At 51.3% G+C, this 20,414-nt stretch overlaps 1 protein-coding gene across 1 annotated transcript in view; it reads left to right on the top strand.

Moving 5' to 3' along the window:
- MPRIP (myosin phosphatase Rho interacting protein) overlaps positions 1-20,414 on the top strand; it is a 129,968-nt gene that overhangs the window by 26,500 nt on the left and 83,054 nt on the right. Inside the window, 2 exon segments of the mRNA XM_023584980.3 lie at positions 10,520-10,597; positions 12,517-12,582. Coding sequence (XP_023440748.2) covers positions 10,520-10,597; positions 12,517-12,582 — 144 coding nt within the window.

Consider the following 20,414-nt stretch of genomic DNA (forward strand, 5'->3'; position numbering starts at 1 on the left):
TAAAGTGACAGAAGAGGCATGTGTAGAAAAGTCACATCTGAGTCCAACTCTATCACAACCAGGAGCACAAATTCCAAAGTAGGACCTACTGACAAGGCACTGAACTCCAGAGCCATCTGCCATGACCATAGAACCTGTGTGTCTGGAGCCCTCAGGAGCACCAGTACCTGGGGTTGTATCTATTTTGGCTGTCTCTGGGATCCTGCTGAGATGTGTGCAAGTGTAACCCCTGTGATGACCTCCAACTCATTTTGAAGTTTCTTAGCCATATAAACTCATTTGTCTTTACCATTTCCCCCTTTTATTCTAGGTCTTTTTCTAGTTGCATCACCAGCTGGTGATGGTAGTAATCCCTCAGCACCAGGAAGAAAATAAATAAACCTTAAAAAAAAAAGTCTTTGGTGTGTCCCAGGTCTGGTCCTCCTCATTAATGGTTTCTAAAGCTTTAACCTTCTCCTTTGCTTGGGCCATCACTTCCTTTTTCTTTGCATGTTTTGTAATCTTCTGTTGAAACCTGGGCATTTTGATATTTGATGTGTTATCACTGAAATTATAGATTCTTGGGGTGTTTGTTCCTTAAACTTCTATCCAGCTAATTTATGACAGTTTTCCTTGAATGCCAGGAGCTAACAACAGCAACAACAAAAAGGAGAGGAAAATACCTTTTCCAGTCTTTGCAGATTGCTGTGAGAGTACATACCTTCAGAATTTATCCATACAACAAGTTTAGAGTCTAGCTTGAGGCCAAAGTGTAGAGGCCTCTCTCACCCTTTCTGCATATGTGTCTTGTCTTGGGTATGCACCTGTGACCCTAGGCTTTCCCCTGTTCACGTGGATAAAGATGTCCCCTCTTCCCTTGGAAACAGTTTCCTCATGGTCTTGGGCACTGCACTGTTTACCTACAGCCAACAATTCGTTGTTCCAGGCAGCCACAACTTGAATGCTTTCCCACAGTGTTGTGTAAGAGAGGTCTCTGAGCCGCCTTCTACATGCAGGGCGAGTTCTGGGTCGAGTGTCCTGCCTTAGTCCCTCAGGCCACCAGCAGACAGATTAGACCAGATTAACGTGCTCCCCTTACGTACGCAGGGTTACTGTGCTTCTTCCAGAACTGGGACTGGGGATCCACACTAGGAACGTGGGCCAGCCAGGGTGCAGCAAGATCTTACTGCTTCTGTGTTGCCTTTTTCTTGATCCAGTGCTTTCCCTGTTACTGCAATCCTTTAAGAGTTTTCTGGAGCTTTGAGAAAGATGTTTCTGCCAGTTCCGCACTTCTTTGTGAAGCATTGTTCAGCGCGTCTGTGTGAGGCTTTTTACTGTGCCGTCTTGATCAGGGCAGGGCCAGTTCTGTCCGTTTTTGCTTCATGTATTTTGTGCTCTGTTGTTTGCTGTATACACATTTAAGATTGCTATGTCTTCTTGGTAGATTGACCCTTTTATCATTATATAGTATCCCTATCTATCACTGGTAATTTTCTTTGCAGTGAAGTCTACTTTATCTGATATTAAGATAGGCACTCTGCTTTATTTTGATCAATCATGATATTTGTCTACCATTTACTTTCAACCTGCCTATATTATATTTCATGTGTTTCTTATAGACAGCATTATAGTTGGGTCATGTTTTTTTAATCCATTCTACCAATTTCTGACTTTTTAATTCGTGTGTTTTGACCTTTTACATTTAATGTAACTATTGGTATGTTAGGGTTTACGACTGTCCCCATTTTATTTTTTCCTGTTCTTTCTGGTTTTCATTTGTTTCCTTTTTGTCTACCTTCCTGTGGGTTGCTTGAATACTTTTTAGATTTGCATTTTGATTTCTCTGTAGTGTTTTTGAGTACATTCTTTATATATATAAAGCTTATTATGGTCCACTGATATTGTCGTTTTACCAGTTCGAATGAAGTATAGAAACCTTAGCTCCCTTTGTGTCCTTTCACTCTTTCCCAAGTAATTGTCTTAAATATTTCCTCCACATATGTTTAGTATAACATCTTGTCTGAATCAGCTTCTGATTTATACTAGCTTAATTCCAGTAATATATATATTACTCTTACATAATTCTATTCTCTCCCCCCCCTTTTGTGGCAATATATATATGTATAACTTATTTATTAGGCAGTTATTAAGCTTACAAATCCAACAATACAGTGTTATCATTATTATTTACCATCTGTAGTAATTTCTTTAGCCCAGTTCAGCTTTGTTCCCACCCACCTCCTTTGTGTCATTATTTGCAAATAATTCCACGTATATTACATTTCTGTAGACCCAGCAATACATTATATACATATTATTTTATGCCGTTGCTTTTAAATTGGCTAAGAGAAGGAAAGAGAAAAAAAGGTGCATTTTAAAAAAATTACATAGTCATCATTATGGATGCTCTTTGTTTTTTGTGGAATTGGTTTACTGTCTGTGAACACTTGTATTCATCCAGAAGAACTTATTTTAGTGTTACTTATAAGATGGATCTGCCAGCCACAGATTCTCTCAGTTTTGGCTTATCTAAAAATTTTTTTCTTTTTCTTTTTTTAAAGATTTATTTTATATTTCTTACTCTCCCCTCCCCGCCCCCACTGTCTGCTCTCTGTCCGTTTGCTCTGTGTTCTGTGTCCACTTGCGTTCTCAGTGGCACCAGGAATTTCAGTCTCTTTTTGTTGTGTCATCTTGCTGCATCAGCTTTCCATGTGTGCAACACCACTCCTGGGTGGGCTGCCCTTTTTTGGGCACATTACTTGTGCATGGGGCTCCCCTACGCGGGGGACACCCCTGTGTGCCATGGCGCTCCTTGTGTGCGGTAGCACTGTGTGTGGGCCAGCTCACTGCATGGGCCAGGAGGCCCTGGGTTTGAACCCTGGACCTCCCATATGGCAGGCGGACGCTCTATCAGTTGAGCCATGTCTGCTTCCCTAAAAATCTTTTTAAAAAGTCTTTATTTTCTCTTCATTTTTGAAGGATAGCTTTGTTGGATATAGAATTCTTGGGGACAGCATGTTTCTTTTAGCACTTTGAGTATGTTGTCCCGCTGCCTGTTGGCCTCCCATGGTTTCTGCAGAGCAGTCTTATTGGGGGTCCCTGTGTAAGTAATAGGTCTTTTTTCTCTTGCTGCTCTTAAGGTTTTAGCTTTCTTTTTCACTTTTCATCATCTTTACTCTGATGTAGGATAGCTCTTTGTGTTTATCCTACTTGCAGTTCATTGAGCTTCCTGGATATGCAGGATATTGTTTCTCAATAAATTTGGGAAGTTCCAGCCAATATTTCTTGGAATATTTTTTCTGCTCCTTTCTCTCTTCTCTTTCTGGTACAATGAACGATATCCCACATTTCTCTGGGCTGTCTTCATTTTTCATCATTCGTTTTCTCTGTTCTTTGGTTTGCAGGATCTTTGTGCTCTGTCTTCAAGTTCATTTATTTCTTCTTTGGCCAGTTCACATCTACTGTTGATCCTCTCCAGTGAATTTTTAAATTTCAGTGATTGTGCTTTTTAACTGCATAATTTCTTTTTGATTCTTTTTTTAATAATTTCTGTCTGTTGATAGTCTCTGTTTTGTGCAACATTGTCCTATCTTTTCTTCTTTAATTGTGGTTTCCTTTAGTTCTGTACAACATGCTGGTAATAGCTACCTTGAAGTCTTTTTCTGATGAATCTGATATCTGGTTGCTGTCACAGGCAGTGTTTGTTCGTATTTCTTTGTGTGTCTTGTAATGTTTTCTTGGGAGCTAGACATTTTAGATAATACATTGTGCAGTCCTAGGTCTGCTCCCCCACCCCCACCCCCCACCCTACCCTGGGCTTGTTAATGTTTTGCTTATCTGCTTGTGACCAGATGGGTTATTTTAGTGACACCTGATGGTCTTCCTCAGGGAGGTGCAGCTTTGAGTGTGCCCATATTACCCTGGGATGACAGTGATTTGGGAGTGCATTGTCCCACCTTTTTCTGACCACACTCAGTTGTTAAATCCCACTAATTGCCAGCTGATTGCGTCACTGTTTTCAACAATGTCCTGGGACATAAATTGCTCCACAAACCAATCCAGTCAAATTCTGGCTTAATTGAAGGAATAGTTTCTGAGTTCAGCGTTTGATATTTGTTCTGACCTCAGAATGGCTCCCGCAACTGCCTTAGTCCCAGATTCTCTCCTGCAAACTAACCAGCCTACAGTTTAGCAGGCATCTGGAATCTCTTTCCAGGTGCCCTGCACTACAGCCTCTGCTGCTCTTGAGAGTGCCCTTAGGCTTGAGCTTCTCCATTCTCTGCTGCAAATGAAGTTGGTGCCTTTGGAAAGAGATTGGGAGCTCTCTGTTTTCATGGCCTTTTTCTCCCTCCAGGCAGAATATCTGTGCCCTGGCTCTTGAGCTGGGGGGTGGGTATAATGAAAGCTTCTCTGCAAGTGACCCACTGCTGTAGGAGCCCAGAGTGCTTGGTTTTGGGGAGGGCACAGCCTGGGGTTTTCTTGGCTTGCTGCTCCTAAAATGGGACCACTGCCTCATAGGCCAGAACAAGAGTGATGTATTATGAACGTGCTGTACCCAAGAGCCTCTGTTCCACAAGTCTGGTGCTAGGTGGAAGAAGGAAACCTCACTCACCTGGGCCTTAGCTTCAGCCAAAAGTAACTGGTTGCAGGATGAGAAACAGCTGAACTCCTCTTACCAAAGAAAGCCCTCTGACTGGGAGCTGGGGTAGGGGGAGCCTGTGTTTTTGGCTGCAGCATCTCGAGTGGAGTCTCCACCTCCCAGAGCTGGGGGGAAGAGGAGGGAAGGAGGAGGGAGCAGTCTTAGTTCAGACACCAGAGACTCTTGCCTTCCTACTGAGTTTTTGTACATATTCTTGAATAGATGTTTCATTTGTTGTTCACCCTTAGGACCATTTCTAAGGACTGTAAGGGTTTAAAAAAATTTTTTTTTTCTAGTTTTTACCAATTTTGTGGGGAGCAGGACAGCAAAGTGCCTCACCCTGTCCTTCCAGAGCTCACCTCCCAGTTTTAGTCTACATACATTTATAGGGGTTCTTAACAAGGTGTCCATGAGCTTGGATTTAAATTAAAAAAAACATTCTTGTGGGGATGTGTTGGTGTGGGTGTGATGTAGTTATTAAATAATATACAGTACAGTGTGGATTTTAGTAAGGGGTCCATGGCTTTCACCTGACTGGCAAAGGGGTCCAGGAACAGAAAAGGCTAAGAATCCCTGGTTTAGAACCACAACTTACATGGTTATAATTTTCCCTTCAATGGTCAAGCATAATTTATCAAGCTCAAGAGCATGTCTACCACGTTCTTGCTTCCTTTCTGATGTTCCAAAATTCCGTTTTTAAAATTGTTTCCTTTCTGTTTGGAGAATTTCTTTTAGCCGTGTGTATATGTGTGTGTGTGTGTGTGTGGTGAGGTCTGCTGACAACAAATTTTCTTAGTTTACCTTTATCTGAGAATGTCTTGATTTCTACTTCATTCCTGAAGGATATTTTGACTGAGTATAGTATTCTTTCAGCACCTGAAAAATAGTGGACCACTTCTGTCTGGCCTCTGTGGTTCCTGATGTGAAAAATGCTGTCATTCTAATTGTTTTCCCCCTAGAGGTATGGTGTCTTTTTTTTTTTTTTTCCCCTGGCTGTTTTCAAGATTTTTTCTTTGTCTTTAGTTTTCAGGAGAGTAATTATGTGTCTTGGTGTTGACTTATTTGTGTTCATCCTATTTGGGGTTTGTTTTGCTTCTTGAATCTGTAGGTTTATGGCTTTTCTAAAACTTGCAAATTTTCAGACATTATTTTTTTGTGTGCTTTTTCAGCCCCCACCTTTCTCCTCCTCTCTAAGCTCTAAGGACTCCAGTGACAAGAATGTCAGAGCATGTGTTACAGTCACACTGCTTCTTGGAGCTGTTTGCTGTGTGTCGTCCCCCCGCCATCTCCTCCCTTTCTTTTTTCTCTTCCTTTCTCTTTCCTTTTCTCCTCCCCTCCCCTTTTCTTTCTCTCTTTTTTTCTTTTTCTTTTTCTTTTCCCCCTCAAGCTTCTTTCTTTTTTAGGTTGGGTAGTTTCTAGCCTGTCTTCCAGTCCACTGGTTCTTTCCTTTGTCCCACTTTCCCCACCCCCATTCTTCTAGTTGAGCTGTTTATTTTGGTATTGTATAGTTCAGTTCTGAAATTTCTGTTTGGTTCTTTATATCTTTAGTTTCTTTTCTGAGGTTCTCCTCCGTTATTTCAAGAATGTTCATGTTTCCTCTTTGAAGTGTTTTTTTTATCATGATAGCCTTAAAATCTTTGCCAGATAATCCTAACGTCTCTGTCATCTCAGTGTTGGCATCTGTTGATTGTCTTTCCCCCCCATTCAGTGGGAAATCTTAGTTCTTATGGAAACCTGGGCGTTTTTGTATTGTGTTACGAGACTGTGGATTTCATTTTGTCCCTCTGTTTCAGTTGACCTTATCCGACACTTCTCCAGCAGGGAATTGGGGTGCTGCCTCGTCCTATTAGGTGGAGGCCAAGTCCAGGTTCCCCAGTGGACTCCACAGACACCTGAGGGTGGGGCACTCGTACTGCTGGGTGGGCTGGGGGGTTCCTGTGTGGTCTTCACTGGTGCATGGGGGGCTATTTGTGCTCGACAGTTGTCGTGGAGCCCTGACTCTCCACTGGGCTGCCTGACACCACCAGTGACGGGATAGGCCTCGTTACTGGGGGGGGGCCCTGCTCCCCAGGTGGGCTCCACTTATACCACATCAAAGGGAGGAGTCTTGGCACCCCACCTGGCCTCCTCTGACACCACCCAGGTGGGGGTGCTGGGACTCCTCCTCATGGATTGGTGAGGGCAAGTCTTGCCCCCCACTCAGTCTTGGCTGGCATGGGTGGGTGGGGCTGCAGGTTTTTCCTGTGGTGTTTGGCTGCGGTAGAATGGTGATTGTCTAAAAGTTTTCTCTCTGGCCAGGCTGCCCCTTCCCTGGTCCTGGGTGCAAGGTCCTTTGGGCCTCTTTGATCTGCTCTTGTTGGCATTTCTGGGTTGCCGGCTTTTCCAGCGCCCAGGCTGGGATATATGAGGCAAAGGAAGAGCTGGGGACTCCCACCATGTCGTTCCTCAGGTCTGAGGCCCTCCGTGATCTGCCTACTCTCCACCTTTCAGAGTCTCTCGCTTGTTTTAGGTAGAATGTTGACGGTTTTTCATTGTTTAGTGGGAGGAATAGGGAAAGTACATTTGCTCCATCTTCCTGGAAGCAGGAGTCTCTAGTAACATCCTTGAAAGGGCTTTGGGTTGAGCAGGAGGATCCGCCGAGGCCACCAGCAGCCTCTTCCTGAGCCCAGGAGTGCAGCCTCTGGTTTTGTGGGTCTCCGTGGGGAAGCCAAGTGTAATTGGAAGGGAAATAGCTCTGGGGAAGCTTTCATGTGGCAGCTTTTATATGGGATCTGGACAAATGTGTTTCACATTGGGGTGACCTACTTAAGAAGTGGGCCTGAATTCGTGCAGGGCCGCTTGCAGCAGAACCCAGGGCCTGTCCTGTGGGTCCTTACGGCCTGTTTCCATCTTTAGTATCGACAGCACATACCTGCTTTTCCTACCGTCCTGTACACTTTACCCCCAACCCCATCCCCCAAAAAACCAAAATGCAGCAGAACCGGGCACACTGCTGCTTCTAGACACAGCCTCTCCACCCGCTTCCTTTTGGGGTTCCTGCGTTAGAGCCTGCTTTTCCTGGTGCTGCAGGACTCCGGTGAGAGGCTGCCCTTGGACCCCTGGAGGCCCTGGCCTGGGCGGAAGGGGAGGGGCGAGGAGGGGCGCTGCCTCGGGAATCCGCTCAAGGTTTTCGACTCCTCGGTTTCACAAGATGCTGAGTGCTCTAGAAAGAAAGCCGTGGCGCCTCTGGGCCAGTGGGGGCAGAGGTGTGTGTGGGCAGTTCTGGACTTGGAGTCGTGGCCGTATCTGCCGGGGGCTGGGGCAGGGACTTGGCATCTCTAGACAGTCTGAGTTTGAAGCTTGATGGAGAGGAATGGTGGTGAAGCAGTGTTTCTCCCACCGTTTCTCTGGGAAGCCTCTCCTGGCTCCTGTGTGCCAAGTGCGGCGTGGTGGAGACCAGGCTCGGTCATCGAGGACAAGACCGGGCGGGGACTGGGAACTCCAGGCCCCAGTGAGGTGGCTGGCCAGAACGACCTCCTGCGCAGCCCGGTGCTCTCCTTGCCGCCTGTGCCGGGGCGGCGTGGTAGAATTATATGGTGTAGAACATTACAGAATGAGATGCTAATTTTAGACTGACTCTAAAAGTGTGCGGGTGTCGTAGTTCCACAGAAGAGTCACTGGGTGTACCTGTGGGATACACTGAGGACGAGGTTTGGGGTGAGGGTGGTGTCAGAACGGTGCCCCTGAGGACGCAGTGGAGCCTGGAAGGAGAGGTGGGATTGCAGTGGTGGTGGCGGGTTTGGGGGAAGCTGAGGAAGCCACAAGAACCAAGCCCCCAGCAGGAGAGGGGGCCTGCAGGCTCCGGGAGAAAGGCAGAGATGAGGCAGGGGGTTGGCAGGGGCCAAGCTTTCTGGGATGTGGGATTGGTTACAGAGTTGGGTTTTATCCTTCAGAGGCCTTGAAGGGAGTTAGGCAGAGGAGCGACCAGCTCTTCTGTGTGTCTTCAAGCTCGTTGTCACCGGACCGCAGATGCCCTCAGCCCCCTGCCTCCGTTCCTTGGCCCTAGCTGCTGCCCTTGGACTCGTTTGCATACCCCTTTCAGTTCCTGTGGGTGTGTACCTAAGAGTGTCCTCTCCATGCCCAGCACTCTCTCGGCACCACTTCCTCTGGGGACAGGGGCAGGGAAGTCCCTTGCCTCCTCCACTGCTCATCAGACACCCGAGGTACTTGGAGGGCGCCCTTTGAACCCTTGGGAAGCTCTCCACTCCACACCTCTTGCACAGCTTGGGCCTTGGCAGGCCTGTCCAAGAGCCTCCTGCTGGCTCCTGCTCCTCCTCAGGCCTCTGTGTCCAGCACATGCCAGCGCCCTCCTGCAGGCCAGTGGGTGTTGGGCCATTACCTTCTATGACGATTGTCCCTGCCTCTTTGAATGGAGGTTCCCTGTATCAGGCTGGGGCAGAGTCACCTGAACACTTCACTGACCCCAGCACCCCGCCCCCAGCCCTCTGGTTTCCTTAGGTTTGGGAGAAGGATTCATGTTGGATGTGAGCTCGAGCTGGAGGAGGCAGGAGCCCTTTTCTTGCCTCCCATTGTCTGTCTCTCCATCCACGTCGCTCTCTTACCACACAGGCTCAGGGTATGGAAGGTGTCAGGGTGGGCTGGGGCTCTCTGATTAGTAAAAAATATAAAAATAACTAACATTTATTGAGTACTTGCCTGCCGGATACTGTGCTAAAAGTTTTTTTGTTCTTACACAATTTTTTTGAGATATAATTCTCGTGCCATAGAATTCATTCTTTAAAGTGTGTATTTTGGTGGTTTTTACCATATTCATAATGTGTGCAACCATCACCACTATCTAATTCCAGAATGTTTTAATCACCCTGAAAAGAAACCTATGCCCCTTAGTCATTTGCTCCCCATCCCTACAACGCCCGCGTTCCCGGCCACTAGCCTGCTTTCTGTCTGGACATTTCACCTAAGAGGAACCACGCAACCTATGGTCTTTTTGCCTGGCTTTTTTCCTTAGCCTAGTGTTTTCAAAGCTCGTCCATCCTGTAGCGTGGGTCAGAACTGCATTCCTCTTGATCGGTGAATATTATTCCATCTTATGGGCGCACCACATTTTTACCCACCCATCAGTTAATGGGCATTTGGGTTGTTTCCACCTTTTGGCTATTGTGAACAATGCTGCTACGAACATTCAGTGGACACAGTTTTATTTGAACACCTGTTTTCAGTTATTTGTGATATCTACCTAGGGATGGAATTGCAGGGTCACAGGTAGAGCTATATTTGTTTGGCTTTTTGAGGAACCGCCAGGCTGTTTTCCATTTCCATTCCTGGACTGTTTCCCATGCACTCCTCGTGAGTCCTCGTGGAGGCCGCCTGGTGCTGAATGGCCACCGCCCCGTCTGATAGGTGGGGGACTCCGCACACAGTGTTCTTGCCCAGGTCACACGCTAGCAACCTCATGGTGCTTTGGCAGAGGCACGCTCTGATCACCTAATCAGTCTCTTTTCCCAGATCCCCTTTCAGACCATCGGGGCAGTGGCTTTGGACTGTGCTGTTCGTGGGACCTGCCTAATGCCTCTTGGCGACTCCACGGGGAGCTGGAGGGAGGCAGCTTATTTCTCAGGGCTTCCTGTAATCTGCAACTTTTCCGACTCCTGTGGGGTTTGCCTTTCCCTCTCACCGCAGGGGATGAGGCTGCACACTCCTGCACAACTCCCCCGAGCCTCACTTGCAGACATCTTCCTGGAGCCTTGAGCCGTGGCTGAATGAGGTGTGCAGAGTCTGCGGAGCAGAGGTGCCCTGAGCCAGCCAGCGTGTGCAGGGACTGGGCCCGCCTGCTCTGCTCCCCCCACTGACTCCCCCACTGACTCACCCTGCTGATGGCCTGCCTTCCTTTCTCTCCTCCAGGCAAAACCCATTTATGGAGGCTGGCTGCTCCTGGCTCCAGATGGGACCGACTTTGACAACCCAGTGCATCGGTCTCGGGTAAGGGCCTCAGGGCCAGTTCTCTTGGTGTGCCAGTCTCGGGACTAGGAGGAAGCCACGAGCGGGGTTCCTCTAAGGGCACATTGGCAGGTGGGAGCGGGACCTGGGGAGTGGAAAGACAGATCCTGGGGCGACAGGCCCATGCCTCATTTAGACATGGTCCCTTCTAAATGGGATGCTCTCACAGGGTGTCTCCTGTTTGTGGGCCAGCTTGAGTCCACAAGGTCATGTGGAAGAGGCAGGTAAGCAGTCACTAAACATTTGCTTTTTGCTCATTAGGCTCTTGTTAACAGCGAGAGCCTGCTCACCTCTCTCTAAACTTACATGGACACCAAAGGCAGAGGCCTCTGTTCCCCACCTCTTCTGGGCACTCCTGCCCCGGGGTCCTGCTGTTCATGGTTCCTAGAGCAGCCAGAAGGTTACAGCAGTGTTTGTCCTTCTGCCGAGAAGCTTTTAGGGGCCCTTTCAGTTCATTTCCAAAACTCTCCTTTCTCCTGCCCTCTCCCCCAGGTGCTGCTCATACTTGTATGCCGTGCACACACCCCCCACCCCCACTCCCCACCCCGTTTGCTGAAGCACCTCTCCTCTGGAGCTCTGCTGCCCGCCTCGTGGCCTCTGGGGGCGGGGCGGGGGCGCGGCAGCAGCATAGTCTAGCCCCACAGACCTCGCATTGTATCTGTGGGCTTTGGGATCCCTTCTGGAATGGGTTTTGATTTCAAAGACAACAAATAGGAGCCTTGGAAATGCTTCTCGGAAAGAGTCCAAGAGGCCTCTCCCTAGACGCCCAGCATGGAACGAGCCCTCCAGCAGGTTCTCTTTGCAGGCCCATGTGAATGGCCTTGTTCGTGCCACCGGGCTGGAGGAGAACAAGAACGACCTTGTGCTCCAGTCCGACAACAGTTACCAGGGAGTGATTCATTTCCCTATTTTATATTACGGTCATTCAGAACTGCCATTTTCAGGTTCTGACGAGACAACCCTTAGTATAAATGATCTAACTCCGACCCAAAGCAAAGAGATGTGATATTTTAGTTAGCCCGTGTGGCCGGATTCCAAGTGGGAGTGCCGTTGGGCTTTTTGAATTGTTGGAAACAGGTCCCAGGCTCTCCTCAGGGTCTTTGGGATTCGGGGAGCCATGCCCGTCTATCTGCTGTAGACCGAAGCCTCACGTGGTGGACGAGGGCCGCCTCTGTCCGAGGGCAGATGTAGCCTCTCCCTCGCACATGCCTCGTAGTCGCAGCTGCAGGTAGCACCTGTCCACAGGTGGTGTTCTCCAGGGACACGGCTTTAGGGTAGAGTGGAGAGGGAGGGTGCTCGGTGCCGCTGGTTCGCTCTCTGGATATTGAGGTCCAGCTTCCCCAGGGCTTGCTCCTCAGTTTTTCTTCCAGTGAATTCTGGGGCCTGGTTGTATTTTTAACCTCATCTCCCACTGCTGTGGACATATCACAGTTGACCATCAGAATAACCCCTTTCTAGCAGTTTCCCTGAGATTTTCAGAAGAGCTGAGGCAGGTTATTTTCAGAAGAGGTGAGTCGGGTTAGTCTGTAATTGGGTCAGATCACTCAGTAAGTTCTGGCACATGTTATGTGAGAAGTTCTGTACTGCGTTCCATAGGAATACAGAAAGATGTCTAAGGCATTGTTTCTGCTCCCAAGGAGCTTGCAAATTAAAAAAACAAAACTGAGCCTTCCTGATAAGTCTCGAGCACTCAGGTGGAAATGCACAGGTGGTTTGGGCCCCTCGCTCTGGCCCAGTCCTGGCTGCGGAGTCACCTGTTCTGTGGGTCCATGTTTTCCTGCCACCACGTGGGAATTTGGAGGCCAGCACCCCTTAGGCGTGTGTGTGTCAGGCACAGGGGGGCTGTCTGTCAGGGCCCAGGGCCAGGCTCTCCTGACCGCTCGCTCTGTGCTCCGTTCCAGAAGTGGCAGCGGAGGTTCTTCATCCTCTACGAGCACGGCCTCTTGCGCTACGCCCTGGATGAGATGGTGAGTGCCCCCCTCCGGCTCTGGCTCCTGCCCTTCCCTCCCGGAAGCCTTCGTGGTTGCTGTGTTTGCGCTGTTTGTGAGCACAGCAGCTGCGTGCTCCTGCTGGGGCGTCTGGAGAGTTTGTGGCAAGTGGTGGTGGCCCCAGACCTTTGGTTTGAGGCCTCTTTTCCTGGGGTCATGAGTTCTGTTCAAGGCTGCTGAGAGTTTGGACTCAGCCAGACAGCCCCTGGTTAGAAAAAAGGGAGGGGGGCGCTCTGTGGGTCCACAGCGAGGACTTGCCTGCTCCCTCTGGGTCTGGGTGAGACGCTGGGGTTGGCAGATGGGTGTCCTCGCTCTTTGCAGATGCAGGGGGTCAGCTGCCCTTGGGGGTAGGGCGGGCATGTGAGCATGTGTTGTGGCTGTGTCGTGGCTGTCGTCTACCTGGCCTTGAGTCCCAGCTGATATCGCTGGCTCTGCTCATCCCATTTGATCTTGGTTTAGTTGCTTTAGCTGAGCTCAGAGACCTCCTGGGAAAGCATGTGTGTGTGTGCACGAGTGTGAGCATCGCTGCAGCAAGGCCTGGTTCAGCTCTAGTCGTCCTGACCTGGGGGACCTCGCCTTGGAGCGACAGTCTCTTCCTCGGAGAGATGGCCTGTGTTCTGAAGCTGAAACCATGGTCCGATTAAGAATCCTGTGCTGAATCCAGTAGGAGAGACAGCTTGGGACATGCTGCTCAGATGCTGAAGTGCTGCCAGTTCTGGGATGTTTGGGTTGCTTGTGGCAACAAGGCGGCAGCACTTTAAAACTGGGGCTGTCTACAAAACCTTGCACGCCATGTAGAACGGGCTGCCCCTGTCCCGCCAGGGTTTGTTTCTTTGCTGAGGAGGTGGAAGCAGGAGATGACTGTGCTCGTCAAGGACCTTCCAGAGTATTTGGACGCTGGGTTTTAGGGCAGTGATTATGGCTCGGATGGGAAAAAGCCACGGGGCGGTCCTTTTTCTGCAGGTGGGTCATAATCTTGGTGATGCAGTGCTGTCCCTCCTCTAGTGCGGGGGCCGAGTCTGCTGCTGCGACGCCCTCATTTTGATTGACTGCAGCCTCAGTGGTCGTCCTTTTCCTTTCTGCTGAGCACATTTGCACAAATGAGTAAGCCACAGGGGCTCTTGCCATGGAAAGATCTGTGGTCTGGAGTAGTCTGGAAGCACCAGACTGGAGGTCAGCTCCGCTGGGGACAGCACAGTCTGTTAGAGGGGAGGAGCACGGGGGCGGCTGGGTATCAGCTCAGCTCCTCAGGAGAGGAAGCAGACCTGGGATCAGATGTTGTCGTGGTGTCCTGCTGTGTTCTCTGCCTCTGGCCATCATGAGGCAGTGGCCCGAGAGTGGCTGGGCTCATCAGAGCTCAAGGCTTTGTCCTCCTGTGTCCATCCGATTGAGAGTCTAGAAGGAGCCTGGAGGGGCCCTGCGCTGTGTGTCCATCTTGGCTGGTCCACTACCCATCCCCAAACGGAGTGCCCTGAACTCTCCTTGGTGACCATTTATTCTGGTCAGGAAGCCTTTCTGAAGACCCAACTGAAGTCCGGTAAAATCCATGACTCCCTGTGGCTCTGCAGCACACGCACGCGGGGTGGTTTGCGGGGGCCCTTTTGTGTTAGTGCCTCTGCAGAGCGCCAGTGTAACCCAAGGACCGTTCTCACATGATGGATGCCAGTGAGCCACAAGTGCCTTCATTTGCGGTGAATTTTGGTCTCCCAGCAACCTGAATGTTGGCCGGGTAATATTTCATGTGGTGCCAGGGCAGAGAGATGGGACCGTGCCAGCAACATGGGGAAAGAAAGAAGGCCCAGGAAAATCCTGGCCCGAGAAGAGGGCCCTCAGGGTGCTCAGAGCCAAAAGTCTTGGGCATGGACCACTTTCTAGGAGATGACCTTGGGGCTGAAGATGCTGACCTGGTGAACAAGTCAGGGATGCTCTGCCCAAACATGCTGCACATCCAGAGACCGGAGTGTCTTGTCCCTGCCCCTGAAAGGAGCAGCGGCAGTGAGTCAAAGCACCGTTAAAGTGACTGTTCAGGCTTAGAAGAGCTCCCCCTGTGGTCTCAGGAAGAACTCATGGGTGAATGTTGTAAGGAAGCAGTTAGGGCTGCAGTTGCAAGAGGCCAGCAGGAGGAGGCTGTCTGTTCTGGCTCCCCACTGGTCAGCTCAGCTGGCAGGCGGCCCCTCCTTGCTGGGCTGGTGCAGCGCCTCCCAGGCCCGGTGATCTGCATCGGTGCTTGTCCTCCCTGGCCACCCCCAGGGCGAGCACGCAGTCCAGAGTCCAGGCACTCAGCTCAGTGACCAGCCATCCCTCAGCGAGACTCCCAGGACCACCAGGGCGCAGAGCCCTGGAGCAGAGCTCTCTAGACAGGCTGTCATCGTGGCCTGGCACTGGTGTACCAGCTAATGCTGGCAGCTTTCTATTTGAGTTCTGACAGAGCTCAGTTTCGTCTAGGGACATCTGTGCCCCACCCTGGGGACACGTAGCAGTGTCTGCAGACGTCTGTGATTGCCACGACTTGGGGGAGTGGGCCGCTAGCATCCAATTCCAGTTGGGCAGGAGTCAGGGATGTTGCTAGACCTCCTCGGTGCCCAGAGTAGTGCCCAGGCCCAAAGGCCAGCGCGCTGACCGAGCAATCCCAGGCCTATTTAAATGCCTGTTTATTTTTTAAACTGAAGTAGGAATTAGATTTGCTGTTAACATTGGACTGAAAGGGCATGGGAGGGATCATCTGCCAGGTTTCCCAAGAATGAGGGGATGACGGGAAGGGCTTTGCCTGCTTGCTGGTTGGCGAGCCCCCAGCCTGGGGGTCTGGGCCTGCTCCTGGGGCAGGGGTCTCAGTGGGGCATCGCTGCACCTCAGACCCCCGCAGGAATCCCACAGCTGACCGTGGTGTCGACCAGGGAGCAGGGGTGCCGCTTCTCGGCGCGTGCTCTGGCTGCCATGCCTGTGAGTGCCCTGCCCAGCGGTACCTCTAAGGCAGAGGCCCTGAGCAGCCTCCTGTCTGGTCCCAGCAGCCGGCTGCGTTTGGCTCCAGCCCTCACTTCCCCAGCAGATCTGCTGCCTGTAATACATTGTGGCGTTTTATGTCTGGCCTGTTTACCCTTAACACTTAGTCACTGTTGCAAGTTATTTGACTTTTATGCAAAATTGCCGTTGGCTTTCATTTGTTCAACTGTTGTCTTTACCAGCTGGACTGTGGCTGTTTGCTCATTGTTGGGGCACCAGAAAACCCTTCCTTTCTCTGCTCGCTGTCAGGCAGGGGCTAGGGCGGCACATGCTAGTCGGCCCTCGGTGACGACTTGTCGAGTGGCACTAGCCAGCGCTGCCAACGCGTTGCTGCACAATTTCTGCTCCCAGTCTGGGCAGAGGGGGAAACGAGAGCCTGGGGTGTTTCTGGGAGAGGGATTAGGTGTGTCGGGCCTCTTAGTGGTTGCTCAGCAGAAGGGAGAACACCTGCAGAGAAGGCAGAAGAAGGGGTTGGGGAGGGGTGGCTTTGCAGGCCGCCTGGGTCAGGGGCTGGGGAGGAAAGGTGGCGGACACAGGGCCTGTGCTCTGTGCTGGGGCGCCCCCGGTGGGGCCAACAGCCACAGCGTGGACCCAGTGTAACCTGGGCTGAGCGGCGACTTCGAGGAGCCCGGTCTGTTTGGGGGCCTTTGCTAGGGCTGGGGGCCTCTGGGCGTCACCCCACTTCGGGGGACTGACCATTGGTTTTCTCTCTGGGGCACCTCTGAGATAGGACTAACTTTTTGAAGAGCTCTTTTCCTTTTTTGGGAAATTTCTTTCTTGATACACCCACATACCCTGTAGATGGGTGGGTGTTGGAGGAGAGGCAGATTTCCCAAAAAAGGAGAAGAAATTTCCCAAATGCAAGCTGAGGTGAGGCGGGCTCAGGGCAGCCTCACAGACCAGCAGGGGCCTGAGACATCTGGTTGGGCCTCTGGTCTTTCAGGAGTGGGCGAGTGAAGACCCTGGAAACCCCACCGCGGCCCCCCTCCTCTGCCTCCGTTTCGCTATTACTTAACTATTCTGCCGCTTCTTGAACTTGCTGAGACTGAAACGGCGCTAAGGTGCGGTCGTCCTCACAGCCCCCACGTAACTAGAAGGCTTTGCCGAGAGGGGACCAGGCCAGCAGGGAAGCGAGAGCCCCGAGGGTCAGGCGGGAAACGACAGACGGCGAGGGGCCTTGTCCGTGCGTGGGCCAGTGGCTGGGCCGTGGGCGCCTGATCTCCAGCTTTCCTTCTCTCTCTTCCCTCCTGGAAACAAGGCAGAAATCTCGTCTCAGGCTCTTGGACCGTCTCTGCTCTCAGACGCACTGACCCTGAATCTCTCCCTGTGGTGACCGTGGGGAGATTTGTACCAGAGCATCTGGGCCAGATGTGTGGCCTTGAGGCTAGCTTTGACCCTGTGAGTTTGCTTGGTTCCCTTCTTAGCTGCGTCCTCACCATTGCCAAGGCAAGCGATAGCCGTGTGCTTTTATAGGCGACTGCGCGAAGGACGCTGAGCTAAGTCCACACACCAAGACGTCACAGGGATAAATACTTTCAGCTCTTGGGTACATGACTTTTGGGGGGTCAACCTCTGGGTTTCCAGCCAGAGAAATTAGTTTGGGACTCTCTGTTTACTTGTGTGTGAAGTAACGGACTTGGACTAAATTTTTAAAGGCTCTTTGAATGTGAACAGTTTAGGATTCTGTCCTTTTAGGTCTTTTTTCTCCTGTAGGAAGGAGAGTCCAGGAGGTCACTTGCTCTCAGCATCTTTGCCCATCTCATTCCTAACATGTCCCTGCTGTGTGGGGTGTCACGCCCTAAGTGGCGCAGGTGTCCGGGGCTGTAGGCGAGCCTGGAGCAGGGTGTCCGATTGGCCCTGCTCTCTCTAGGGGCGTTTCTGGTTCTCTGCTCCTCTGCACCACGTGCCCCCGCCCCGTGGTGCTCGAGTCACCAGCATTCTGCTGCATCAGCACCTCGTGGGCCGAGGCCTGGGGACCTGCAGTTTTCCCACTTCTGTGATTGTTATGAAGCCCTCACACTGGACAGCCCCACACACATTGCTTTCCCCCCGTTTGGGAGCACTTAGGTGAGCTGCCCCAGCAGGTGAGAGAAGCAGGTGTTCTTCCCTCTTTCTTGGAGGCACTCAAGTGTGTTTGATTCCCAGGCCACCATAGGGGCCACAGGGCCCTAGCAGGACGACACAGAGCCGCATGAAGGTCCCTCTGTGGGGAAGCTCACGATCTGTTGGGAATCACTCAGACATGCCAACTTTAAATGCCGTGGCCAAGCCATGATGCCCAATACCAAGGGCAGCGGGTGGACTGCGGAGGTCAGGGAAACCCTGGGGAGGCGGAAGGGCTGAGTGCTGGGCTGGGGACTGCCTCGGCCTTGGGTACATTTGCTCATGTGGTCCTGTAGCAACATTGCCTGAAAGATGTTACTCAGTTTCACAGATGTGGAAACTGAGGCCCAGAGATCGTGCAGTCACTCAGCCAGTAAGTGACAGAGCTGGGCTGTTCCCAGGTCAGACTGCAAAGCTGCTGCCATCCTGTGATGCCTGCACTTCAGGAACAGGATCTACTCAACCGCAGTACAAATTGGTGGGCTCCATAGGCTGTTCTTGTTGGGAAAGGAGTCAGAAGGCAGGCGGAAGACTGCAAGTGCAGCAGTCTGCTTACCCTTCTGGAAACTCCACCTGAGCATTGATGCAGGGCATGGTCTGGATGGTACATGGGAGCAGGTGCGAGCCTCGGTGTCCCCCTCCTCTGGGACGCACCCCAGGGCTCTTAGGGCCCAGATGGTGTGCTCGTGTAGGTGTCCCCCTGGTGTTCCCACTCAGGGAGGAGAGGGCAAGTGTCACAGCAGACGTCACTGGGGGTGGGGAAGGCGGCATGTGCAGAGCCTGCCTCTGGCTTAATTCCCTCCGCGCTTGCATTCGCCCAGTTAGTCCCTGAGTGTGCAGCCTCCTGTTGGACAACCGACTCAACTCAGTGTCTTGGCACGCATGGCAGGTGCTTCTGTTCTGTTTTGTTTGTTCACCAAGTAGAATCACTGACTGCTCCCCAACAGGGCCCTCTTTTAAGATGTTGCTGAGAAAATTCTGTGGTCAGAATCAGAGTAACTTTGGACACTCGGGGAGCCTGCTGTTGGCTTTTGGCTCAAGGAGCGGTAGAAACAGATCTGTCTGCTGCCTGGCCCCTGTTTTGTGCCGCATTCTTGGTTCCAGAAAATCTCAAGGTGTCTTTAGAGAGCCAGGTCAAGTGGTAACTTAATTTGAGGCGAGAAGCCGCCTGGGAGAGAGAGCTTGGCCTGTCGCTGAGTTAGCGCAGGCTGGAGGCCCCTGTGCTTGGTCAAGGGGGCACAGGGTGCTAACGTTAGGCAGAGGCAGCCGGGGGCCCGCTCTTGGTGCCTGGACTGCTGGACTCCCTTGTCTTGGCTGTGGCCCTCTGTCTTTGTGATTACAGAGAGGGGACTCTGTTTTCCTCTCTGGTTTACTGTCCTAGGACAATTCCTGGGTTGTGAGTCAGTCAGGAGAGCGGGGTTCTAAGCACCTGGGCTTGGTGGGTCATGCCAAAGCCCCTTTTCTCCTCCAAGGTCCAGAGGTCCTGGAGTCTTTGCCTTACTGGGTCCCACGGTCCCACTCCCTTGTGCCCGGGGGTAGCGGGTCCCGTCCATGAGTGCCCCAGAGAGCCCAGCCCCTCCAGAGCACAGCTGCCTCTCGGCCCCAGCCGTGGTCCTCGCCTCCAGTGGTGCCAGAGTCTTCCCAGCTTAAAACTGAGGCAGGTGTTTGGGCCTTTTTTTTTTCATTTTTATTTTTTTATTTACCTCCCCGCCTCAGCTGCTTGCTTGCTGTCTGCTCTCTGTGTCCATTCGCTGCCCATTCTTCTGTGTCTGTTTGTCTCCCTTTGTTGTGTCATCCTTCTGCGTCAGCTCTCCACGCACGGCACATGAGCTCTCAGCTCTCCACGGGCGTGGGCCAGCCTGCCTTCACAAGGAGACCCCGGGACGCGAACCCAGGGCCTCCCATGTAGTAGATGGAGCCCAATCTATTGAGCCACAGCTGCTTCCCGCTTGGGACTGTTTAATACCTCATTTTTAATAATTGACGGGCTACTAATTTTAAAAAATGGAATGGTAGCTAAAGGGTGTGTGGAGGGGTCCATTTTAGAGTAATGAAAATGTTCTAGAATCGATTGTGGTGATGGATGCTGAATTCTGTGAATGTACTAAAAGCCATTCAGTTGTACACTTTAAATGGAGATGGGAATTTTAACTCAATAAAGCTGTTACACAACAGAAAAGAAAAAGGGTTAAACAAACACATTTGCCCCAGGCCACCGATTTTGTTTGTACCCTAGGCTTTCCTTTTCCAGAACACATCCTTCCATCTATATACCCAGACAAGCTAGAATATGGGAACCCACCAAAAGGGTATGAGAGGCTTCTGGATGTACCCATTTCTTCAGACTCTTCATGGAGTGGGGATTGCAGAGGGGAGCGGAAGGGAGGAATATATACCTCAAGCCAAAAGGAGGTATTTTATTTGAGAAAATGGCGTGAGGAGGCTGGAGGGCCAAGAAAGGCTGCCTTGGGGAAGGCTGTTCTGGGGAGCACTGGGGAGCACAGTGGTATCTTTGTACCTGGTGGCCCGCTGCACTGCACTGAAGCTCGAGGAAGGAAGCAGCTGGCTAAGTGTCAGGCAGTGCTCCCCGCATCCTGCCTGCCCTGACTTTCTGCGCCAGAGCCCAGCCGGGTAGGAGGTAGGTCACCTGTGCTCCTTGAGTGCTCGGTAAACCAGACCAACTGCACGCCTGCAGTGCAGGGCAGAGC

The sequence above is a fragment of the Dasypus novemcinctus genome, chromosome 21 (assembly GCF_030445035.2).
Source record: "Dasypus novemcinctus isolate mDasNov1 chromosome 21, mDasNov1.1.hap2, whole genome shotgun sequence".
Taxonomy (NCBI): Eukaryota; Metazoa; Chordata; class Mammalia; order Cingulata; family Dasypodidae; genus Dasypus; species Dasypus novemcinctus.